This window comes from Monodon monoceros, unplaced genomic scaffold (genome assembly GCF_005190385.1).
Source record: "Monodon monoceros isolate NGI ecotype Baffin Bay Population unplaced genomic scaffold, NGI_Narwhal_1 Super_Scaffold_2, whole genome shotgun sequence".
Classification (NCBI taxonomy): Eukaryota; Metazoa; Chordata; class Mammalia; order Artiodactyla; family Monodontidae; genus Monodon; species Monodon monoceros.
Genome location: NW_021703776.1, coordinates 76,753,740 through 76,780,666, shown reverse-complemented (window position 1 = coordinate 76,780,666; position 26,927 = coordinate 76,753,740). Strand labels below are relative to the sequence as shown.

General features: G+C 37.4%; 1 protein-coding gene across 2 annotated transcripts in view; it reads right to left on the bottom strand.

Annotated features, from left to right (window-relative positions):
• Nucleotides 1–26,927, bottom strand: part of PTPRZ1 (protein tyrosine phosphatase receptor type Z1) — a 163,674-nt gene that overhangs the window by 70,043 nt on the left and 66,704 nt on the right. For both annotated transcript variants that reach the window (XM_029233612.1, XM_029233613.1), the window contains exons 3-6: nt 6,235–6,414; nt 3,934–4,085; nt 552–647; nt 8–74 (exon numbers count right to left, since the gene is read on the bottom strand). In XM_029233612.1, the coding sequence (XP_029089445.1) occupies nt 8–74; nt 552–647; nt 3,934–4,085; nt 6,235–6,414 (495 nt within the window). The remainder of the gene's footprint in view (nt 1–7; nt 75–551; nt 648–3,933; nt 4,086–6,234; nt 6,415–26,927) is intronic.

Below are 26,927 nucleotides of genomic sequence, written 5' to 3'. Positions count from 1 at the left end.
AGCTTACCGAAACGACTAACACTCTCAACTCCATCAATAATTGCTTTGTAATCCAAATTTTCTTCTACTCCAACCTGTGAAAGAAGAATGATGTTCTAAAAGTTGCATAAAATATTTGACTAATTATTCAATAAAATGTAGAGATTAGTAAATTCTATTTTAAGTATTCAAAAGTAATGTCCTAAATGCACATTTTTTTTCACAGCAAGTTAAGAATAAACCAAACCAAAACCAGATAATTTTCAAATTTTCCATTAAGAAAAGGACATTTTAAAATGTTACGATTCATAGTTACTGCTGTATCATGCTGATGCTTTGCAAATAAGCAAATCTTGTAGTGTACGAGTGCACAGATTTGCTCCAGCTGGAAGTGACATATCCAACTGACAAATACAAGAGTCCCCTTTTAAACATACCAGCCAAGAGGTTGTTCTCTTTGAAAATAATCACCAGTTATCATTCCACTTATGAGCCCTTCTATTTGTAAAAAAGTGTGTTTTGATATTCCCCATGATTGAAAAGTTAGTGCTAAATCTCTGTATAATGATTACCTCAAATAAAATGGATAAAGCTCTTAACTTCCCTTTTCCTTTAACGGCTTCCTCAAAACTTGAAAATCGGTCCGCATCAAAGCAGTAGATTTGCATCTATAAATGTAACAAAGATGCCTTTATTACATACAAAGATTTCACAAGAAAGTCAGCAAAAAGACAATAAAATAATTTATCAGTTCATTAAATTCTATTTGAAAAATTCTATAAACTATATAATTCTATATTTTGTGAATTTTCAAAATATTTTATCAATTACATGTATACACAACTATCACTTATCCTTCAATGAAGAAAGAAATACAAAGTTGGACAGATCTAGAACTGAAATTACCACTCTGTGATTACCAGGGGACACTGAATAATTTACTAGGGCAATTATCAAATGTAATAAATTATCAAATGTTATTTTCACTATTTTGATGGAATTCTTTCAAATATGGTTTCATTCTTTTCTGAATGGACATGCCTTTCTTGATGGTCTGAGCTACCAGTTTTGGACATTATTGTATTGTGCTCTACTAACAGTGAAACTCTCAAGAACTCTCTGCTTCTACCTAAAAAATACCAAAGGAGTCATAAATTCCTTATTTTAAGTCTCTCCCCACTGGTGCGAGGCTATCCCTTGTTCATTTCTACTTCAGTCCACACATCTATCTATAACAGCCTCCACTCTCACTTACAAGCTGGTGCTCCTAGGGTCGTGGGCTTGGAAATTTGATAACTCAGGTAGTTTAGACATATAATTAAGGGAAGAGCAGAAAGCCTCTGAAAAGATTAATGTGCATTTAGGGCTATGGATCAGAGAAAGAGCAGGTGTGAAGCAGAGGAAGGCAGTGGGTCCTGCCTTGGGTGGTCACCAAAACCTTTTCAGAGAGAGGATTTCCAAGTTGACCCCTGAAGCATGAGTGGCTTTAAAGTTGACAGATGAAAAAGCAGAAGAGATGAATGTGTGTTCAGGTCAGAGGGACCAGCTAGGAAAAGGCCTACAGGCAAGAAAGTATGAGAAGTGTGGGAAATGGCAAGTAGTTTGTTAGAAGTTCAGTTGAACACACGTGAGAGGAGAAGAGAGATATGAGGCTGGAGAAGTAGGCAGGGGCCACACAGGCAGTCCCAGCAGTTTGGGCTGGAGGGCAATAGAAGTCCCTGATGGGAAGGGGGCAGGGCTGGGGAGAAGCGGGGAGAGCGGAAGGGATTAAGACTGGAGAGAAACTAGCTGCAGGGACTTAGATACTCAAGTAAGAGACAAAGGTGGTTTGAACCTTTTTCTGACCTCCCACATCATTTAGGGGCAGAGCTGAGGCGCTGATTATAGGATATGAGAGGCCGGAAAGAAACAGCAGGTCACGCATACCCCCCAGTTTCCCTGCTTGCACAATTACGTGGAGAGTGTTTTGAAAAACAAACAAGATGGAATTCCCTGGCGGTCCAGTGGTTAGGATTCCGGGCTTTCACTGCCGTGGGCCCAGGTTCAATCCCTGGTCAGGGAACCAAGATCCCGCTAAGCCGCGTGGCGCGGCCAAAAAAATAAAAATAAATAAAATAAGTAAATAAAATTAAAACCATGAATGTTTTTAAAAAATAAAATAAAAAGCAAACAACAAACAAATGACATATCTGAGAGACAACTTGAGGGGCTTTTAAATAAGAAAAATACGTGAGGTTTAGTACACAGATTCTGTATAATTTATTTTGCTGAATCACAGCTTTTGTTATTGTTAGAGTTTTTCTTGATTTTCACCATTGTTCTAAGTAGTATTGTGAGAGAGCTAAACTCTCGGAAGTGAGAATGTTATGTGTTTAATGGGTTGACTTTCGTATTTTTAACAAACCAAATTTGATAAACATGCTTTTCTTTAAGGATATTTAAAAAATTATAAGTCATAAACTTGAATGAGCTTCTCCACATTAAAATATTTTAATCCTTTATGAAATAACTAATTTATCTTATTTTTATTATCAATAACTATTTTGGATTATAAAAGTAATACAGATTTATTACAGGTAATATTGAAAATATGGCAACTTTAAAGGAGAAAAGAAAAGGCACCTATAATGCCATCACCCAGAGAAAATCACTATTAATGTTTTCTTGGTTTCCTTCAATTATTTTTACAATAGCAATAATTCAGTCTTTCATTTAATCCTCATAATAACTTTACAGAGATGTGCTACTACTATTATGTCAATTTCACAGAACAGAAACAGAAGCTTAGGGAAATTAAATAATTTTTACAATGTCATGTCATATAGCTACTAACTAGACGGTGAAGCCAGTATTCAAGCCTCGTCCATTTGACTCAGACTGTACTCTCAGCCACTAATTAATTTCATGTTTTACAAAATTTGGAATAATAATACTGTGTATACGGGTTCAAGCCCTGGTCGGGGAAGATCCCACACGCCGCGGAGCTACTAAGCCCGTGCGCCACAATTACTGAGCCTGCGCTCTAGAGCCCACAAGCCACAACTACTGAAGCCCTTGTGCCTGGAGCCCGTGCTCCACAATAAGAGAAGCCACCACATTGAGAAGCCCGCGCACCGAAACAAAGAGTAGCCCCCGCTCACCGCAACTAGAGAAGGCCCGTGCGCAGCAAGGAAGACCCAACGCAGCCAAAAATAAATACTTAATTAATTAATTAAAAAAAAAAGACTGTGTATACTATTTTACGTTCCACTTTTTAAAAGCACTTATGATGAACTTTTTCTGGTAAATAAATAGTTGAAAAACATGATTTTTACAAGATCTATAATAATCTATCATAATGTATTTAATCATTTCCTTTTGTTTCAATTTTTATTATTGTAAATAAGTCTTTGCACATAAATTCTTATGTCCTTAATTATTCTTCAGACTAAATTGCTACAAACTGAAATGTGAATATTGAGAATAAAACATTTAAAGTTCTTGATAAAAACAAGTGAACTGCTTCCCAGAAAGTCTACCAATTTATACTTTCTCCAGACATGTATGAAAGTATTTACATATTTCACTGCACACACACTATTTATTATAATTATATTTATCTTGCCAATTTTTAATCTGAAAATTTTCTCATTTTAATTTGAAGCTTTCTGATTCTCCAGTATGTTGATAAAATTTTCCCCTTTTATTCCTACTGGGCTATGGAAAGAATTTCATTCATTCACTCATCAGTATTTATTGATCATCTATAATGTGACACTCTGCATTACCAGGACGTGGAAAATCACATATGGATCTTATTGAGCTTAGGCTAGTGAAGAAGGCAGATATTAACCAAGTAAACAAAATATAGCTGTATAAATTATAAAGTTGATTACAAATGAATTAAATTATATGCTAAATAAAATCCCAATGATTTAGAAAACGAAATAGTAACTAGTGGAACTATTGACTTACCTCCAGTGGAAATTTTTGTCCTTCTAAACTATGTTCTGATCCATCAGATGACATATTGCATTTTCCCCAGTGAAAAGTTATCTTGCTTGCTTTGAACACCGTTTCTGAAACTCCTCCACTGAGACGGTAGTCATTTGTGAGATTAATTTCCACTTAAAAAAAAACAGTAAAATTGCATCTAAGTTTCTGAGAATCAAAATTGCAAATTTAACTAAATTTTCATCTATTAAAGTACATTAATAAAATCATTTATCTGATACATTTAGAAAAAGTTACCATTTTGGAAGCTGAACTTTGTAACTCTGCATAGTACACTTAATGTGTCCTATTGCCACAAATGTAAAATAAACCTAAGACCTTAACTGCTATACAGCACTAAAAGCAGCAGACAGGCAGTCCACCTGCCCTGTCTGTTTGGTGTTCCAAGATTTGTTTGTTTGGTGTCCAAAGCCCTGCTCCCCTAACGCATCAGAGGGTAGTGCGGGGATAGTTAAAGGGAGAAGGAACAGAGGAGTGGAAAGAGGAAGTCTTTTCCTGGGGGTACCCCCAACCTTCTCAAGGTCAGCCTGTTTCTACTCTTTAACAGGCTGCTGCTTTTGTCCCATCTCCTTATGCCTCCAAGCATCACTCCAGGCTTCAGCAAGCTTCAGAACTTCTGTCCTAGACTGTGGCAAGGAAGGCGGGAGACCCATTCCCATTGAAGGGGTTTAAGCCATCTCGTGTTTGAAGCCTCGGTTGCAACTCTCAGAATCTTAAGCTCTCCTATTTCAGTTCCGTAGCAGATACTATCTGACTGTACTTTAGGAGTCATCTGGAGATTAATGATCCTCTGGAGACCCGAATGCAATATTTCAATGTCTCTCAATCAGATTTAAATAGTCTTTGTTCTATCAAGCAGAAACCACTGTTGGCATTAGGAACAGAATCCAACACATTGGCCAGTATAAAGTCTGCCAAATAAAACATAATTCTTAACTTTTAGGCTGTGCTTTTTTTTCCAGTGGACACCAGCCAGCTAGAGATATAAACTTTCATGAATAATAACAATAGCAACAAACACAATAACAATAATGGTCAACATTTATCACTTACGACATGCCATGCATTACACTACTTTACATGTATTAAATATTTGATCCTCACACAACCCTAGGAAGAAGATACCATTACAATCCCTATTTAACAGATAAGGAAATTGAGTCACAGAGAGGTTAAGTAACTTGCTCAAGGTTCCACACTGTGCTTTAAATGGCCAGTAGTGAACCTAAAAAGTGTGGCTCTAAAGATCAAGTGCTTTACCACATTCCACTAAGAAAAATAAAGCAGAGATTACATGCTTTACTGCTTTGTAACATCCTTTAAAACTGGTAATTAAAATGTCAAGATTTGGGACAATATACTATTATGTATAAATTAATAATATCTTATAACGTAATAATTTTTCAAATTATTCATTCAGAAAAATACTTACTGAATGCTTACTATTTATCAGGCACTGATGTTGAAAATTCCTACCCTCACAGGACTTAAAATTAAATTACCACATTAAAATAATTATATTACCAAAATATGGAAAACAGAGAAAAATACCACTAATGATAAAACCACACCAACATAGCTACTATTATAGTGAATATTTTTTCTAATCTTTTTCCTGTATTTGTTTTTACATAACTTCCTGATATATATACGATTTCATTTAACCTATAAGATCAGAAAAACAATACTGTTCACTTTTATAAACTATTTTGTCTATCTGTTGTTTACTGGAATTTTTTATGGTATTATATTTTGCATACTAAGAGAAAAAACTTAGAGAGTGCTTCCTAAGGATGGTATATAATTTTAAACTGTCTAATAGAAGGGCTAGTAATTTCTTAAAATTCAATTATAGTGGATTGCTTTTTTCACATCCAAATATTGAACACAGCACAAGGCTGAGCATACAAGATCAAATAAAATGCCCAAGAAAAAGAAATCCTGATTGACTAAGTGATTAACCAGTGATGGGGTTATTAAATTACAATAGCTATATATTATGTTATCTTTAACAGCTCTTCCAGTGGAGGCATCTTTATTGTTATATTACTGGAGAACACGATATTATGACTTTGGTCATTTAATTTTTTGTACACATTTTCAGAAGGTCTAAACTTCCAATTTTCTATTTGACTTCTTCTACCTATAGTTTCTATCCAGTTCAGAATACATCATTCCAAGGAAAATAAAAGGAAAATAACCTAAACATGCTCTAGGTCTGATAAACATATTAACGTCAGAAACAAAATGCAAATATTTTACCTGTTTTCCCAGTGTTATGAATGAATGTGTTTTCCAAAGATGTTTTATCCCAACCCGGAAATTTAAGTTTCTTAAGATTCACATTTACTTGTGTAAGATCTTCATCAATATTGATAGGAGATTGTTTGGGGCTATTACATGTTGGATATTTCTTTCCCCAATTTTTTTGATTCAATGCTCCTAGGGGGAAAAAAAAAGTAAGAAGTCAGTTTTCTAAATTACCATGCAAAAGCTAAATTTTATATTTATAAAGTAGTTAATATGTTACATAAAAATAGACACAATAGTAGGGAAAATTGGGACATCTTTAAACCAATTCTTAAAATAATTACAGTTGGACCTCTGTATTCACAGGTTTCACTTCTGCAGATTCAACTAATCTCAGAGCAAACACACTTGGTAAAAATAATTCCAGAATGCTCCATAGCACTGGCAACTATTTACATAGCATTTACATTGTATATACAACTATTTACATAGCATTTACATTGTATTAGGTATTATAAATAATCTAGAGATAATTAGAAGAATACGGGAGGATGTATGTAGGTTATATGCAAATACTACACCATTTTATATAAAGGACTTGAGCATCACAGATTTTGGTATCCGAGGGAATCCTGGAACCAATTCTTCTCCAATACTGAGAAATAACTATATGCCTAGATTTCGATTCTGGGTTTTAGTATGATACACTATGAGAAGATGCTTATAGAACAAGTGCAGGGTTCAACAATGGCCTTGTTTAGCCATCACGCTCTTCCAAATCAACAGAAAACCTACTTGTCCTATCAGATAGTCCTAGCTCAGGGTTCCAGATTGAAGCATGTCCAGACGAGAGGAGTTAAGTTCCGACTTCCTTAGTACTCTCCACGGGGATGGGGTGGGGGGGAGGCCCCTTTAGACTTTCTCTTATCCCTGCGTTGAACGATTTGGTTTAATTTCCATCTGCTCAGGGCTTATTTATAAAAATGTAATCACCAGGCTCTCCTTGAAATATCTCCTTCCTTCCCCTCTCCCCCTTTTTTTTCCTGGTTATAAAGCCTAACAGATTTTATGGTTTAACAATAGAAAAAATAAAACAGGGCTTTCTCTAAAGATTTTTGCTTACAGTGAAGTGAATTTTCATCTATTCCACAGAATGAATAGTCCTCTAAACCCAAATTGCCCTATGTTGCCTTTATTTCACCACTACCTGAAACCACAAACCATCTCTCATAACCTATTTCACTGGACATTAACTTAGCTAAGCACCCAAGCAGTGTTAACAATGGGTATGTTTTATTTAATGTTCATCTATTAAAATATATGCAATGTTGTGAGTCCAAGTCTCAACCTCTTCTCTGGCTAAACTCTAGCATTTCTGCCGCCATTCCACGAAAGAGCAGGTAGCCGCACCGTTTTCAGCTTCTATCCTTTCAAATGCTTTTCTTTCAGAACATGAGTATGGGTAAGGCCAAGATTTCACATGGTTGATGTTCAGAGAAATTATAAGAAAACATACACTCCATACAACTCTAGTCTATGCCATCTTCTTTTTGTGATAAGGGAATCAGTGAGGATCGACTTACATGCAAGCTCTCATAATGTGATAAAGCTAATTTTGCATAATTTAACCCAGGAAAGAAATACTAATTAGTCACACCATGAAACTGCCTATATAGCCAGGGAAATTTTGGTAATTCATCTCCTAGTGAGGCATACACTAGAATCAATAATAGCTGCTGAAAACTTATTTTATTTCAAAATCTAGCTCTCTGTTTAGACAGCACTTGAATACAATATGCTTTAAATATGCACAGTGATGCACATTTTGGCTTCTGGGAACAGCTTTAACAATTTGAGTAATAATACGTTAATTTCACTGTAAAGAACACTGGCATGGGGACAAGAAAACACTGCTTGTTTTACTAGTGTCAATGCAAGAGAAGCAGAGAAAGAAATTGCAGTACGAATCAATAAACCACTTTTTATTGCTTACATTTTTTCAAACAGTACAATAAATTCTGAGCACACTTAGGAAGAGTCTCATAGTTGTGGTGCATAGAAACACAAAGTTTTAAGTCTCTAGAGCACTGAATATGAGTTATAACCTGTTTTGTCCACAGCATTTAGTGCTCATCTCTACTTGGATTCTAACTTAGCATATCCACAACTGAACACTGGATTTCTGCCCTACAAGTGCCTCCTATAATCACTGCCATCCCCTAAACACAGAAGTCATCCTGGTGCCTCTGTTTCCTCCTCAGCAAGCCCTTTTGCGTCTACCTTCAAAATATGTCCTTAATCAGATCATTTCTCATCTCAACTGTTAGCACCCTTAGCCCAAGCCACCGTCATCGCTGGCCTGTTAGTCTTGCTGTTTCACATGCAGCAACACCATCACTTAGGAGATTGTCAGGAGAGTCAGGCCTCCACTGTAGCCTTACCAAGTTGGAATCTACAATTTAACCCAATCCCCAGGAGATTCACACACATGTTAAATTTTGAGAAGCAACGGCTTAGACATCTCCAGCGCCTTCTAATTAGTCTCCAGCTTCTTCTCTTGCCCCTTTCACAATTTTGTTCCCCACCTACCTGGTAGGCAGGATTCCGAGATGACCCCCCACGCTCTAGTGTCTAGAAAAAAAGCCTGGCACATAGTAGGTATTCAATAAACATTTGCTGAATGACTGAAACAGACAAAAAATGATGATGTCTTTCATTTTATGAGTCTGAGCTCACAGGGGTCTAACATAAGATGAAAACAAGAAAAAAAGAATGAAAACTGACCGACTGAAGAAATATTTCTAAACTCAACTGCAGATCACATCCGACTGTTTGTTATATGACAATTTTGTTGAGTAGTCCCCACTAAACTTCTGCTGAAGGATATAAAGAAAGATCTCGTGTCCAAATTGTATGTTGTCTGACCTTGTACAGCACAATGATCCTGAGTCACTGGATCTCTGAAGTGTATGAGTGTAGACTCAGTTTAAAATACCTACTAGATCGTGATGTCAAGTACGGTATAGGTTCAGGAAGCCTCCTTAATTTCTGTGATTAACAGACAAAATAGAAGAACCAGAACAGGCAAAAGGAAATTTTTTAGTGAAAAGGCTGTACAACAGAAAAAGTCCCGAAAAATAAGACCTTGATGTTCTTTTTGCAGTGAACTCTGAAAAGAGGATGTCTCAAATCATCATAAGTAGAGACCCAGGGAAAGTAAATCAATAAAGTGTTAAGATTGCACACAAGGACGAAACATAAATCAAAGAGGCATTAAATATACTTTAGCTGTTTTTAATAATGAACCATTAGGTTAACCTTACGCTTAAACATTATTTTTAAAATTCCCAAATTAATGTTTTTAATTTTGCAGTTGGAGACCTCAGTCCATGTCATAATAAAAACCAGGATGACATACCCAAGGAAGCAGGTGTACAGAATTCACTAGAACTATATTGTATCACTTGAGTGTTATTAACAAATGTTGTGAAGGAAGAAATTAGGCTATGCATTGTAGTTGCAGCAGAAGTTTATCAGGGTGATTTACCCATCAGGAGGACTGCAGCTATGTCAGCTGCAGTCAGCTCTAGAGAATTAAAATAAATTATTCATTCACGTATTCATCCATTCTTTCATCCGTGTATTGACTCACCTGAACTAGTACCACTCCAATAAATTTGCTGTGCTCACCTGTGTTGGAGCACTTCACAGACTGTATGCTGTTTGTCACCTTAGCTATCCCATCTGTATCTCATTGCCAAGCTCGGAGTCTGGCACACAGTAGAAATAAATTAAATGCTTGGAAAATAGGCTCTGAACACCAAGTGAATGTATTCAGTATTTACACCCTGTGCACTCTTGGTTCCAAGCAGAATGGAAAGTGACTGTAGGCTCTGTAGGAGATGAGCATGGGCTCAAGTTTGTTTGTTTATTCTTGCATCCCAGAAGGTTGGGGGCGTGTTCAAGAAAAAGTAGACAAATGCCTGAAGGAGTAGATGGGATGAAAGAAGGTAAACGTGGATATCAAAGCACACGATGCAGGCCTTGAGGGATGGGTAGAATCTTGACAGGCAGAGGGGAACTGAGAGCATGTCTGGTTGAGCGATGAGCCTGAGCAAACTCATGGCGGCAGAAAAGTGCAGAGAGTGAATGCCGAGGACTTCTACAGAGGGAGATGGAAAGGCAGACTGTGATCAGACATACCTGGGGAGGCCAGTGGGAGGCACTGAGGCTTTGGAAGGCTAAGGAGCTTACTGCTGCCTTATCAGAGAGGTTGAGCTGGCTGGAATGCAGGATGAGCAGGGAGAGGGAGGCTGCATAATTAGCGGACATTTCCCTTGGCATCTTCTATTTGTCTTCATCTGATGTGTACATAATCCCTGTGCAATGGACTGAATGTTTATGTCCCTCCAAAATTCGTAAGTTAGAATCCTAATCTCCAATGTGATGCCATTTGGTGGTGGGGCCTTTAGGAGGTGATTAGGTCATAAGGGCTCTGACTAACACAGAGGATTAATGCCTTTATGAAAGAGATGCCAGAGAGATCCCTCGCCCCTTCTGAAATGTGAGGTTACAGTGAAAAAATAATGGCCTAGGAAGCAGCCCTCACTAGATACAAAATCTGCTGGTGCCTTGATCCTGGACTTCCAGTCTTCAGAACTGTGACAAATAAACTCCCGTTTTTTATAAGCCACCAGTCTATGGTATTTTGTTAGAGCAGCCTGAATGGCTAAGGTACCTTGTATTTATTTGAACTACAGTATGTCTTTTTCTTATTTGTATCGTAATTCCAGAACCTTTCTTAGAACCTGGCACTTAAGGATTAAATAAACATTTCCTGAATGAATAAATACTTCAATAAAATATCTACAGTTACCTACACTTCAATGTCTTTGTACTACACACCTTCTAAATAGGAACACATTCTAAAAAACATTCTGTGTAGGGAAGTATTTATTACTCCACCAGTCTCTAACATAAAGATATCAACTGAGGAAAACTAAAGTTTAAAATAAAGAAGGAATGAGTAAAAAAAAAAAAACCAATGAAGATTTTTAATATTTGAAGAAAAAAGTGAGAAAATGATGAAAATGAAAGTCAAAGAAAAAATCATCCTCTCTGTTTTTTGCATGATTCCTGTTGAGTCTTACCTTCTAATATCAGAAAAATGGATAAAATAATTATAATACAGTGTAAGGTATTCAGCAGACATCCACTGAAATTTCATTTAAATATGATTTTAAAATCCCAATATTTGTTTCTTTTCAAGGTTATCATAAGTTATTGATATTTAACAAACTTTGAATAACAGTAGACTTAGGACTGATTCTTTAAAGACCAAGATATCGTTAAGAAAAATACATACTGCTTTTAATCTTAATGAATTTCTTGTCTAGTCCAGGTCTTGACGTAAGAAAATGTTTGTGTCTCTACACATTTACGTATAAAAATATTATTATTATTAAGAGGCAAAAATAAATGTAATACTGGAATGTCGACTGTAGTAATGATTGTGGCATTAACTGCAAGTAATTGCTTTGAATAAACTCCGCTCAAGATTCCATATACCATAAATCAAAGCTTTATAAATGACTCTGGACTTGCTTTGTGTGCTAACAAATATACCAAAAGCCAAAATTTATAAGTCACTGAAATAGCATAAAGCTATCAGCAGTGAAATGTCTTGGATTCAAATTTCAGTTTATTCAAATACAAAAATGAAACAAACCAGTGTTATTTTCAATAAAAGCATAGCATATAACTTAGTACTCCAGCAAACTGTATATATATACTTAAGTATGCACTTTTCAGATAAGGCAACCAGCTGCCTGAGAAAGGGAGCTTCCTCAAAGATTAGAAAATAAACCCCTGAAGTACTGAGTAACAGTCATTGAGTGATTTTATGTCACACCAGTAAGTGTCATCGTTTGAAAGCAAAGGAAGAAAGATGTCTGAGGTAACTTTCTATGTTGAGAACAAGAATGACGATGTATTTTTACACACACAAATCAGTGTGCCTGCTTATGGTTTTAGTTTAACAGAGGTTTTAGGAGCTAGAGAGAGCAAAGCAGTTGGTGAATATAGATAATGGTTGCTATTAAAACTGTGCTGAAAGTAGATCAAATGCAAACAATTTCAGCACGAGAAGCTGTTTAGTCAAGACTGCATTTTCCCTTATTATCTGCCCTAATGGGACACTCACATCAGGGCAGCAGAAAATCTTTGCAAGCCTGGCAGATATATCCAATTGCCAGAGGGTTACAAATGTCAGGGAAGGTAGTTATCAACTGATTCAGGAAAATGCTAGCACAAAACTTCCTTAAGCACTATGATGTTGAAGAACATTATTAATTGAAGTTCAGTATAAATAGAGAGAGCGATCAGAAACTTACTTCAAAGTTCCTGTTTAAAATTTTATGACTTGGGGCTTCCCTGGTGGAGCAGTAGTTGGGAGTCCGCCTGCCAGTGCAGGGGACGTGGGTACGAGCCCTGGTCCAGGAAGATCCCACATGCCGCGGAGCAACTAAGCCCGTACGCCACAACCACTGAGACTGAGCTCTAGAGCCCGTGAGCCACAGCTGCTGAAGCCGGCTCGCCTGGAGCCTGTGCTCCACAGCCAGGGGGGCCGCCGCGGTGAGAGGCCCATGCACGGCAGCAGGGAGTAGCCCCCCACTCGCTGCAGCTGGAGAGGGCCTGCGTGCAGCGGAGAAGACCCAATGCAGCCCAAAATAAATTAATTAATTAAATAAATTAAAAAAAAACTTGTTTAAAAAAAAAGCTTATGACTTTTTCAAGTTGGAAAAATCTGAGGTAAACAAATAAAAACCTTAAGAAAACAACAGCAATAAAAATTACTACTCTATAATGCAATAAACAACTTAAGTTTTTACAGACCACGGGGAAAACAAAAATAAAAACACAAGGTGAAGATCTAAGGACACCGACATAGTAAAAAACTATTACTCTGAAGATAAGTAATTCCAACCTGATAATAGGCGGTGGGTACAAACGAAATCAATGAGCAGAACAAGCAGACTGGTACTTCTAATGGGTCACAGTTAACCAGTGCTTTAATCAGAAAATGAAATGAATCCTATGGAGAAGTAAAGAAGAATTGAATCAAGGCAGGGAATTTGGGGGGTACAAACTAACACAACAGAATTCAAGACTAAAAGCAGGATGTCATTTCAAAGGATTTAGGAATGTTCAAATGATTTTTATTTGAAAGTGAGAAAGGGATATAGGCAAAGGATGACTCCCAAGATCCTGACTGGAGTATACCTGGGTGTATCATGGTACCCGTTATGTTGATAGAGAGAATGGATAGAAAGAAAGACTTTGCCTCTGGCTTTGAACCTACAGACTGAGATTTCCATGGAGGCTCATTAGGCAATCAAAAATATGGGTCCAAGAGCCATTAAGAAGTCCAGACTACAGATAGAGACTGGGGAACATTAATGAGGGGGTAATTTAAAACCATGAACGTGGATGAAATATTTCAATTAAAGTCAATAAGGAAGAAGAAGGTCAATGATGAGACACTGAAGGGTATTAACATTTAGGGAGCCTAAGGGGAGGAGGGAGCACCCAAAGAAATTAAGAATAAGTGGCCTGAAAAAGAATTGCGAATTTAGAAGAAAACGGTATCCTGAAAGTCATAGAAGGATGGTTCCAGCAATGAGAGATTATCCCAAAGTAAATATCATACACGTCAGAAAGCTTACAGTGTCATGACTGAAGAGTAACTATTGGATTTTGTTATTTCTTAACTCCAAATCTTGTATTCCTAGAATAAAACTATCTCAGTGAATGGTGGACCTGGAATTCAGACTACAGTAGGCAGAAGACTACATTAGTGGTGACAGAGTCGCATTAAAAAAGAGCTTTTTTAAAGCTTGTTATGAAGGAAAGAAGATTGATAGGGTAGCATACAAAGACTGATGCAAGCATGAGGAATGCTTTTTTTAAGACAGAAATTTAAGCATGTATATATATATTGAGGGGAAAAGTTATTATAAGAAGGAGTTTGAATAATGAGAGGTCCATGATCAAGGTTCCCCCAAGGGGAGAAGATAGATCATGGATGGAGGATTATTAGCCTATGAGAGGAAAAGAAACGTAACAAAAAAATCAAGGAAATATGGATTTGTAAACATTCAGAGATGGGGGAGTAAGAAATCTGATGGTTCATACCACAGAGCTTCAGGTGTAGAGCACAATCACATCCCATGGAAGGAAAAGAGGTTGGGAGTTGAGTTGACTTTGGTTCAATCCCAGCACCACCATTTACAGGCACCACTTACCTGTGCCTCAGTTACCTTCTCTGTCAGAAAAGCAATAATCTCTCTCTCTTAGACTGTGCAAATTAAATGAGATAATACATGTAAATGGGCTGGCAGATAGTATGAATTTTCTTAACCCTTTTGCCTATTTTCTCAGGAAAACTGGAAGCAGGATGCATTAGCTGTGGGAGAGATTCAAGAGAGGGAGCTTGAGGAAACCAGTAGAGAATGAAACTGTGGACATTCAAGACTGATGGAAAGCACTGAGGACTCCACTGGTGTGGGCGACCATGAACTTGCAGAGGCACCACTCAAAAGTGTGTCTGTGTGTGCTTCTGTTTTTGTTTTTTGTTTTTGTAAGTTCAGTAGTCCTGGTGGACAAGCAGAGAGGGTAAGGAGTTGCAGTCCTACAGTGGAGATCAGTAGGGTGGGTGTGATGGAATTAGAAAAGGTCAGGGAACTGGAGATCTGGCTAAAGAGTATTGAAGATCTCCCCAGTCCCCAGTCTCAAATCTGGTGGGGGGGGAGACAAAGGTAATTTTTTTAAAAAAGCTATTAAACAGTTACGACCACAGAGTCCTCTGTCATCCTTCATTTTGTTATAAAATGAGAAGAGTGTTAGTGGTGAAGCCCAATACTACAGTGTTTCTACTGCTGTAGCTTGGTATCAAATATTTAATCAAAATCAGAAAAATCACCGCTGAAATTTAACAATTCCCAGAAACCATGAAGACGTCTTGCTGCTCTCTCATCAACCTCTGACAAGCCATCACTTCTAAAAGAAAGAAAAGGTTCAGGCTTTAGGTAACTCTGTGATTAATGTTATGTCCTTTATATTTGCCCATTTCTCTCCAAATGAGTCCACTGTGTTTAATATTCAGGATTGAGGTTGAAGGCCATGCCAACTGATTAATCGCAGAACTTCAGTGTAGCATTTGCTGTTAACTAACTGACCTCAACAAAAGGCAGGCAAACTATCAGTGGGAAGATGAGAGAAATACAGAGCAAGATTTCATTGTTGCTGCAATCTGTCTATTACCAATGAGATAGCAAACACAGAACCAAAAATACCCCCTGGAAATTACTCCTTTGTTTAAGGAATAAAATACTCTTCTTGTAGAATAGCTCTGAAAGTTGCCTAGGAGTCGCTGTAAACTCCCCTGTGGTCATCAACTTTTCCTCTGCTCCAATAACTGAAGAGCCAAGCTCTTCCAGCAAGGAAGTAGCAGTGCAACAGAGAACGGTGGCAGTGGTGGCGACAGCGACACCACCATCATATCTGCACTCAAAGCTTATAGCCCACATACTTATTATCAGTATGAGGCATAACAGAGGCTCTGTTTCCTACCTTTGCTGGGAGGACCAGGGATTCAGAGTTGAAACTGAGACACAAACATAACTGAGATCTTTCTATTGGTAATAGGACTTCTGATAATTTTCCTACAGTGTTGTTTATTGTTTCGGTTGAAGAACACGCTGCCTATAAGACCAAAGTTTCTGGTTTAATTCCTAAATAGAACTATCAGTTCCTCCTTTCTTGATAGACTTATCACAAAATACTCTAAAATCAGATCACCTAGATGCATTCTCCTGGTCACACGCAAGGACTAACAAGGAAGCTGTGAGTATCAGAAATCCATTGCTGCAGCTAAGAATACTAAGTTTTATATTATCTTCAGATCCCATCAAAACTTAATTCCATTAAATACAGCTTTTACCTGTTCATTTATTCATTCCTTCAGCAAATATTTATAGAGTGTCTAGTGTGAAACAGAATAAAAGTCTAGTACAAAAGGACCTAGAGACTAGAGACTGTCATACAGAGTGAAGTTAAGTCAGAAAGAGAAAAACAAATACCGTATGCTAACACATATATATGGAATCTAAAAAAAAGAAAAAAAAATGGTCATGAAGAACGATTTTTGTATAGAAATAATTTGGGTTAGAAAATAATACAGGGCCCTCAGAAACACATCATTTCATGTGAGCATCCCTTTATTCAAGTCTGCCAGGAATTCTCACTGAAATAAATGAAAGTAGGATGTTGCAGTGAAAATTTGTTTTGTAACTCTTTAAGATCTGTTACTTAGCCTCCATTAGAATTTTGTTTGCAAGGCCAAATCCAGACTAAACTAAATAGATCTGTCATGGTAACATTACCATTCTGGGTCCTAAATAAGTGTTTCCTTTTAATACACATATTGAAATTTCCTAATATGACAAACTGGGGCACATGAAATGGAGTTTCATGCTCCACTGAACTGAATTCTCTGCAGCTGCTTAGAAATGTTTGGAGAGTTTTAGTGGATTTTATTAATTTTAGTGGCCCTGTTTCCCCTTACATTTTGTGAAATACATATTGCTATACATTTTAGTTATTCCAAAAATGTGAATTCATTGATCTGCCTGCTTCAGAGAGCGCTCATGAGAACTAAGAGAAATGATAAGTGCTAATAAATACAATAACAAGAATAGTTGTAAAAAAAAAAAAAGAATAGTTGTAGGTGATAGTCATCAATTTATTTATTCACTACTAGTCTCTGTAAATATAACAGTTGACAGACCAGATAAGGTATTGCTCCGATTAAGCTTCCATTCTATTAGGGAAAGAAAAACAAATAACTAAACAAGATAATGGCAGAGTGTGAGAAGTAGTGTCAAAAGAATAAACAGAGTGATGTGATAGGCAGTAGTTTAGCAGAAGCGGGAGGGCCTTTCCAAGAGGGGGACATTTCAACTGAGATACGAAGGAAGAGAAGACAGCCAGTGAAGAGGAGGCGGGTCAGCTTTTCAAGCAAGGGCACAGTAAGTGCAAAGGCACTGAGACAAAATAAAGAGTAGTGTGATTGAGAAAAAGAGTGAAGTGTGGTAATGAAATGGAGAGAGTACGCAACCTGTTATTTTGTGTTAAACACTGTGCTGATGGTTTTCCCTGTACTAGCTCATTTAATCCTCATGGTACTTAATTCTGTGAGGCTTATCCTAATATGAACCATATTTTCAAGTGGTAATAGTGAGGAACAGAGAGGTAAAGAGTCCTACCTATAAAATTAGTCATCCGATAGTGGTGAGGACACGACCTTCACCCAGGAAGTCTGACTCCAGAACCCATGCTTCCAACATTATTCTTATGCTATTTCCCAAAGAAAGCACCATACAAATGTAAATTACTGTTGTTATTATCACGATAAAGTTTTAGTTATCTTTTATAGCTTAGAAAACTCACCTATATTTCCATATTTTATTGCTTAAAGAATGTTGTGCCCTGCTATAGATGCCCGGCTTTACAAAGAATGTAGACAAAGTAGAGACTCTTTGGAAGAAGACCTTCTGGTTGGTAAAGAGTCTTGATATATGTGAAGCAAGTGTGACCCTATCATGAAAAAGGTAAGGCTCGGGAGACTACAGTATCAGTATTCACATATTTAGAGGGACATCCTGAGGAAAAATAACTAAACATTTCACATGACCCTAAGTAGATATAATGTGGAGAGAAATTACTTTTGGAGAGGAACTTATTTTGAAAGAGGAAATGACTTTCTAACATTGAAAACAATCCAAAATTGGAATAAGCTATGCTGGGAGAGATAAAGAGACTCTAACATCAGAGACATTTAAGCCTAAGCAGAAAAACCTATTATTAAGAGTGTTGTATAGAGGACTCAAGCAATGATTGGATAATTGAACCAGGGTGGGTTTTCCCATTCCTAAGGTTCTATGATGGATAAGCGATAGTCAGAAGCCAGGAGAGTCAGACTTGGCAGAGCATGGCATAGAACCCGGATGCCAGATATAGGCGAAGAAGCAAAGTAAGATCCCAGACGGCGGGGTTGCAATTAAATACCAAAACCCCATTTTCTTCTCTAGTTTCAAGGGAACTAGTAATTTGGCTTAGGCTAGAAAGCAGGAGTAACCCTGTCTTAGTGAACAGGTACTCAGCTTTCTACATTTCAAAACCAATCATATCACCCCAGGGAATTGACCATGTAAACATGTCTTTATTAAATTACCTTTAATTCTCATTGCACTGATTTGTTTATCCATATGTCTTCTCCTTCTGGACCCTAGACTCACTGAAGAAAAACTTATATTTGTGTTTTCAGATCTACAAATGTTGCCAAAAAAAAAAAAAAAAGTAACAGAGACAACCAGTAGCAGACCCCTACAAGTCCAGAGAATAGATCAGAAAGTCAAAGTTGGATTTAGAAACATAACATGTTTGTGGCCAGTGTTCACTTTCCAGTTACCCATCAAGGTCATTGACATGTGCTCTTTGAACATGAAATCAGAAGACTAATTCATAAAATATATTTTTGACTCACAAGATTATAAAATCCAAACGATTCTATGAAAACCAGAATGAGTTATGATGGAATTACAGCTTAGATTTGGAATATTTTCTCTATTTGTTGTTCTAGAGATCTACCAAACAGAATCACAGTGAAATCATTGAAAATAAATATTTTGTGCTAAGCCAATATGTCGACCTTTACAGAGATATGGTCTAGGGTCAGCTTCTTTGAAACTCCCAACATTTGGGATAGATCTCTTAAACAAAAGGTAACACTGACTTCTTGGAGTTGAGATGATTACAACCTCAGCTATCTACAAATGAAGAAAAAAAAAAAACTTTGTTTGCAATACCTTTTGGTATTATTAGCATAATTTTTTAAAGTTTGTTTAGGGGCAGTGAAAATGAGTGACTTATTTGAAGGGTTTTCCTAGTTTGACTGTCTTGAACACCTTTTAGAAATGTGTTTATTATTTGTTAATGGTGTATGCAAAGGCATGGATACCACATTAACTAAACCAGAGCAAACAGAGGAATTTGCTCTTCTGCACATGCATTGTTGACTTTTACCTTGTTCTTAATTTTGGCATTCTTCAGTATTAATTAGTTGAGGATGTCTAAAATGGATGTCAGCTGGGGCCTCCCAACTTTTCAAAGATCCAGCTTATGTTGGCTTGAAAGCCAGCCTTGCTGCTTCATCCCCTCAAGTTCTGCCACCTGTTGAAGTCCTAAGCTCTCTCCAAGCTTTCTGTAACTTCTCAAGGGGTCTCCCTTCTCTGCCTGCTTCATTTCCTTTGCCCCAGCTTCCTGTCACACCATCTTTGTTTAATCATGCAGGGGCAGGGAACCTGCTCATCCAAAAAGAGAACCTACGTATATCTATAGTTGCTGAAAAGACTGTTACAGAATCTTTCACTGATCTGGACACAAGGTAGACACAAGTTAAGATACCTTTGAATCCATGCAAATGTATCCTTATTTTGCATACATGATAAAGCCTTGAAGAATCGATTTATTAAAAATCAAATATAATTGACTTGCATGACAATTTTAATATTTTTTCTTTATTCGGGATTGATAGTCCTTTGGCAGAGGCTCATAACATTTGAGTTTAAAGCCTCTAGCCATTTTAGCTTAAAGCCTTTAGCTTTTTATGTATATTCATAAAGAGTAGAGGCACTTGCTTGTTTAATGGACTATTGCACTAAATCTCTTTGTAGTGTAAATTGATTACCACCTCATTTTATCTGATTTATACATTGTCACATACTGGAATTACTCATGTTCAAAAACTCTTACATTTAAACATCACTAAAAAATAAACTAGAAAAAAAAATGAAAGAACCAGTGTTCAGACTTGTCTGTTTTCAAGAGTTTCCTGACTTGAGACTAATTAAAAAATAAGTGGAGATTCAGAAAGCAGAAAGGCTAGAGACGCAGCAATAGACTGTGTGGTTCTCACAAGCTGTTTATTGCAACATTAAAGCAATTTATTATAATTCATGAGTCAAGTTTAAGATTTTTTAAACCAAGCATTAAATTTACTATCTTTAAGTAGAAATTTGGTTTCATTATCACTTAAACACTTTTTATTTTCTCATTTTAGGCTTTAAATTTGGGTAATAATGTTTCACGATCTGTTTCTTTTATATTTCACAGGTTCTGTTAGCTTTCATTGGACAGTTCATTTCAAATTGTTCGTGAAAAAATTAATTTTCGTTATCATTATTTCCCTCAAGTAATAGCCATATGAGTGTCTGTCTATAGAACATTTACCTTGTTTGGAAGGACTGTGATATAACAGCAAGACTGAGCAAAGGTAGATTTATACAAAAGGCAAACGGACCTTCAATTCTTTGGGGGATTTTTTTTTCAATTCTAACCCTTTCTATTATTTTAAGAAACATTTCTGGCTGTATTTTATTATAAAGAGCAATCAGAATGATCACTGATGTCACATAATGTTTATTATTATTTAGCAATATACATGTTTAAGGAATCTGCTACCATTAAATTATTCTTTATGTTGCTCTTGGTCAGACCAATGTTTTATTGGCACTTTGCAAACAAAGGGAGTAAGGGGAAGATAAATTTCTCATGTACGGAATCATCGGTCTAAAATTTTTATGTGATTTTAGTTCCCTGAAACCAGCCACCATGCTCTGTGAGAGGCTGGAATCAATGGTGCCACTTTAGTGACATCCATGGCAGAGCTCTGACCCACAGAAGAGTTCAGTTAGGCCGTCTTCATGCTATTCCCCGGGATTATCAAGTCTGTAGTGTAGACTGGAGAAAACCGTGGCACTCTCTCCCCTGAAACGAATGCCTGGTTACTCAATGGCCATGGCGGATGCCATGGGAGAGAATGACTTGGCAAGTAGTCCCCTGGGGGAATAGAAACTCTTGCTTCTTCATTGCTAGCACTGCCATGCTCAGCCACCCAAGCCAGAGTCATTAAAGCAACCACTCACTACCCCTTCTTGCTAACTCCTACTGCTAATCAACTCCCTGGCCCTGAGTTTTTTCCTTTTTCTCAAATCCCTCTCTCCCTCTTTCTCCCTACTTCTTTCTCCCCTAGTTTCGATCCTTACTATTCTTCAGCTAAACTGTTGCTCAAACTTTTAACTGACCTAAAATCAGTTTTGTCCTCCTCAACTGAGTAACCGTAGTTACCTGCATGAAACTTAAATATGACTCTGCCACCTGCAACTTAAATCCCTTCAGTAGCCTCCCAGAAAAGTTCAAACCCTTTGTCATGGCATTCAGAGCCTCAGCATCGGCTCACCCCTATCCATTCCTCTCTCCTCTCTGCCTTGCCTTTTATGTATCAGCACATAACACTTCCGGCTGTTCTTCTCAGATAACCATTCTTTCTTTCTTCTGTGCTCATGCCTTTCTCTCTTCTTGGGTACTTTCAACCCTAGATATCTTCCCCACCTTTAATTTGGTAATACTTGCCCATCATTGCAGACTTATCTCAGGCATCTTGTCATTCAGGAAGCCTTCTTTATCTCTTGTCCCATCTGGGTTAGATACAACTCTTTTATGTCCCTGAAATATTCCATGCATATCTCTGCTTTTATCCTTAGTAGACTGTATTATAATTAACAGTTGCTATGTCTTGGGGTCCTCACTAGAGCCTGAGTTCCTTGATGAGGGATGCTGTTTTATTTGTCTTTGAATCTTTTTTTTTTAATATCTTTATTGGAATATAATTGCTTTACAATGGTGTGTTTGTCTCTGCTTTATAACAAAGTGAATCAGTTATACATATACATATGACCCCAATTCTCTTCCCTCTTGCATCTCCCTCCCTCCCACCCTCCCTATCCCACCCCTCTAGGTGGTCACAAAGCACTGAGCTGATCTCCCTGTGCTATGCAGCTGCTTCCCACTAGCTATCTATTTTACGTTTGGTAGTGTATATGTGTCCATGCCACTCTCTCACTCTGTCCCAGCTTACCCTTCCCCCTCCCCGTATCCTCAAGTCCATTCTCTAGTAGGTCTGTGTCTTTATTCTCGTTTTGCCCCTAGGTGGAATTACCAATTGAATTTGCAGTTAAAACTAGAGGTAATTCAGTAGTTGAAACTAGTGTAATCACATTTCTGCTCTGGTAGGCGTATATGTGTGGGCTCTGTGATATTATCTTTCCCTTTTTTTCTATTAAACAATTAAAATTTGCATGTATTCTCAATGTAAAGGGCAACACATACAACGATAGAGTAAAATAGTAAAAGACTCCATATTAACCTTCTTCACCTTTTATTCCTCTTTTAAAAAGTTAAGTCTTGTTAACTAGTTGGTGTATACAGTTATCCCCCAGTATCCATGGGGGATTGATTCCAGGACCCCCTCGAATACTGAAACTGATGGATGCTTAAGTCCCTTACATAAAATGATGTAATATTTGCATATAATCGATGCACATCCTCCCACACATTTAAAATCATATCTGGATTACTCATGATACTGAATACAATGTAAATGTCATGTAAACAGTTGTTAGTACAATGTAAATGCTATGTAAGTAGTTGCCAGCGCCTGGGCAAATCCAAGCTTTGCTTTTTGGAATTTTCTGGAATTTTCTGAATATTTTCAATCTATGGTTGGTTGAATCCAACATTCATACGTGACATTCTCCTTGTATCAACAGGTCTCTGATTCCCTGTGCCAGGCCATCGTCTGAGTGGATGCCCTCTTCATCTCACTTAACACCTGACACTCTGCCTTGGTAAGTCCGCCTTTGGTTGACCATTCCACTGGCACAAACATTTATTTTGCTTGGCCTCTCCTAATGGCTTTAAGACTGAAACATTGAGAAAGAAATGAAATGAAAGGGAAATGAAGGAAAGAGGAAGAAGAGAGGAAGCGCTCCAGTTCTTTGTCTATGCATTTGCATTTGTACGTATGTGCGTGTATCTGGAATCATTTTTCTTCTTATCTTTCTGCATAAATGAGAATCATGTTACACATGTTGATATGACTTTCTTTCTGCAATTGTCTCTAAACAATAATGTCTTGGAGGTCATTCAATATCAGTGTATCTAATTCTGCCACATTTTAAAAAGTGGCTGGATGATATTCCATGGCATGGATGTACTATAACTTATTTACCCATACACATACTTGCATGCACACACACACACACGTATAGCTATTTACTCTCCTATTCTTGGACAATAAGGTTGATTCCAATTTTCTTTATTACAACCAAAGCTTCAATTAACATATTTGTACACCTATGTTTTTAATCTCACTATAGAAATCTCATCCTATTAAAACAGAGTGACAAATTTTAGAGAAACTATAATGCAGTCATAACTTCTTTGATTTATGGCTTCTAGAAAGCTGTTAAAGCATGAAATAACAAGCAAAATGTTCTTTTCTAATGAAAATGAAACTATTCTTTTATCTGCTATGATTTGAAGGACATAAAAAGGCTTGCTGACCAAAATTATCTCCCTTACAAACTGACACAGTGCCTGCAGTTCTCATGAAATTATTCTTTTGAGGATACAACCTATAAAGGCAGTGTGATAGGTAAACATGGTCCCTGAGAGGGCCCCCGTGAACTCATTTATTCCTATTACTGTCTCAGAGTGCAGTTCATTAGATCAGGAAAACAATATTTGAGAACAAGTACTTAGAGATGCAGTTGTCAAGGACAGACAGCTACACGTTAGACTTCAGATGAAAGGTTGATAAATAGAAGAGCAAATGACTGGAAAATTCCTAAGAATGGGGCGCTACCTGAAAGGCAGGTCCTGTTGAGAAAAAAAAAAGATGGCGCTCAGCGTAGTGGTTGGAGTTACGTGAGCGATGGCTGAGAACCAGGGCTGCGTGGGAGAAATGATGCCTAAGGAGCAGTTTCAGGGACCCACTTGGAGTCAAAGCACACCTGCTCCACAGTCTCTTAGGGAATGGAGAAAAATCACAAGTTTGAAATTTTATTTATTTATTTGAGAACGAGAAATACATTAAAATTTTTTTTATCGGAGTACAGTTGCTTTAGAATGTTGTGTTAGTTTCTGCTGCACAGCAAAGCGAATCAGTTATACATATACAAAAGTTGCTTTCATTGGTTAACCATAACTGGTTTATTTTTAAAATGATCCTTCTTCTATTTTAACATCTTTGTTATATAAAAATAAGAAATTACGAAATCAAAGAGAATAAATATAGTTGACTAACCGTGGATAAAATATAATTATAATCTGGTATTCTTCAGTAATGTTACTGGAATGAAAACTTCACGTTATCAGTTTTGTTAGTGCAGTGCAGTCATAAGTCATTTTAGAAACATTAGGGTGTTAATCACAATATAATATATAAGAATATGCCATACATCATATCATATATATTATATAATATACAAGCAGATGTCATACATCATATCATATATATTATATGATATATAAGCAGTTGTGTTAAGTAATATTTAATGAGTGCTGTGATATCATTCTGTTGAGATCTGAAAGTAATACAAGGTTTTTAATTAGATGAAATTATGCCCTTGGCAAGGCAATTCTGTTAAGTAACTCTAAGTATGTTTAAAAGTAGAGACATCTCCATTCTTGAAAAATAATTTTACTTAAATTTTATCTCTTCTTTTTACAAGAAAAATTGTATAGAAAAATATGAATCATTTGTGCTCTTATAAAATCCAACACCCTTTAAGAATGACTTAACCAAGGCAACCAGGCTATCACATTTGCAGGGCAAAAATAAAAGGATCCTTTTACACTAAATTCCATCAGCTAATGAGGGGTGGGGTAAGAATCAGTAAATAACAAAGTTAGCAAGACACAGGCAGGTAAGAGGCAAGAAACTGACCTGTGTGTCAGATTTTAGGGATTAAGGCAGACGTACAAGGAGACTAGGGTTAGCAATGATGAACATCTAAAAAACGGACTGAGGTTTAAGCAGGTTAGACTAGGCTCTTCACAATCAAAGTAAGGGAATCATGTTTCCTTGGCAGGCTGGCAACAGACTCTTAAAGGAGTAGAAGGCCAAGCCAGTACATGTATCCAGAGGGCTGGTAAGTGGTAAGTGAGGTATGCAATATGGGCCTGGCTGTGCTGATGTTGAGGGTTGAGACTGCAGGCTGAAGGTTTGGGAACCCTTCAAGAATAATGCCATCTGTCCCACTAGGCCCCTTTAGCCTTTCAGTGGCCCCTTATCCCCCAAAGTTGATTTGGCTTGTAAAGATAAACCTGATTCTCCCATTTCTCAGAGGTCCTAGGACTTCTATATGGGAAATGCTGAGTTATCTACTAGGACTTGGGGACTCTTTTGTCTTGAAGAACCTGAGTCCTACAGACTACCACTCAGGGTTAATCCCCATTTTACTCTGCTGGGTTAAGGTGGTCTTTCAGTGTGTAACCATTTTACTACATCCCAACTCTACTAAGAGAATACCCTTAAATCTTGGGGACGGCACCATTTCTAAAGGAGACTCTGGAACTTTTCTGTACCTTGTTATGTTCAATCTCTTTTCCAAGAAATGATTACGAGCCATGGCAACTGATTTTAGGATTAGTGTAGAACAGAAACAGCTCCTACATTCCACAGGCTCCCAGGAGGGAGGCTCTGAATTCCCTGTCAGACTCATATTCTCTCTCATCATGTCCTTTGGGGTACAGGCCTTAGAGTCCAGAAGTTCCATTAGAATGACTTTGACAGGGGCCATCACTACATACAGGAATATGGGGGCTAGGGATTGCAAAGATCCTCACATTGCTGAACAGTGGCTCTATACTGTTGAATAGTTCCTTAGGTATTTGTAGGTAAACACTAGGTCCTTTCCCCATTTCTGTGACTAGGATGAAAAGTCTTATTTCAAATTCAGGACCTTCAACAAGCACTGCCCACTCATAATCAGACTGGAGTCCGAGTGTTCCTCAGGCTTCTCTGTCACTAATGACCTAGATTCCTGATCAACATCTAATAGTACACACAAGGTGGGTGGGATGCAGAACTTTTAATGAGTGAAGGAGATGTCATAATCAGGGCATGGTCCCTACTGAATTCTGTTCTGAAGGTACTTGACTAGGCTTAATGATAAGAAATTGACCAAAATGACAAGCTGCTTCTTCCAAACTTTTGAGAAAATGACCCTGTCACTAAGTCTATCATTCTCAGGGTTCTGGAGAAGAAGGTGTCTTTAACCTCGGAGGGATATTCCATGGCTAACAAGGGAGAGAGAATTTCTTCTCCCTGGAATGGACATGGATTGAGATGTTATGCCTGACACACTGCCACCAAGGTATGGATGAATGGAGGCCCAGAATGCAAAGGAGGAGTAGATATGGTTGGCTGCAGATATCAGTAAGAACTAGGTAGTGTTCAGTCGTTTTTCTGGAGTTCCCAACACTGACCATGTCATTGCTAGGCAGGGCTTAATTGGGACTTCTCATATCACCTGGAGGTATACTGTGAACCCTCCCAAGCCAAAGGGCAAAACTGAGTCAAAAGGAAATTTAAAAAAATTTTTCCCCAACTTTCAATTTAAAAAATTTATCAAAAATTAATATCTACTTAAAATAAGACAATGTCTTGGCCTTACAAATTTTGTAGTTATTTATTTACTTGAATAAACGTAATCCCTATAATTTTGGAAAGTCTCCAGAGG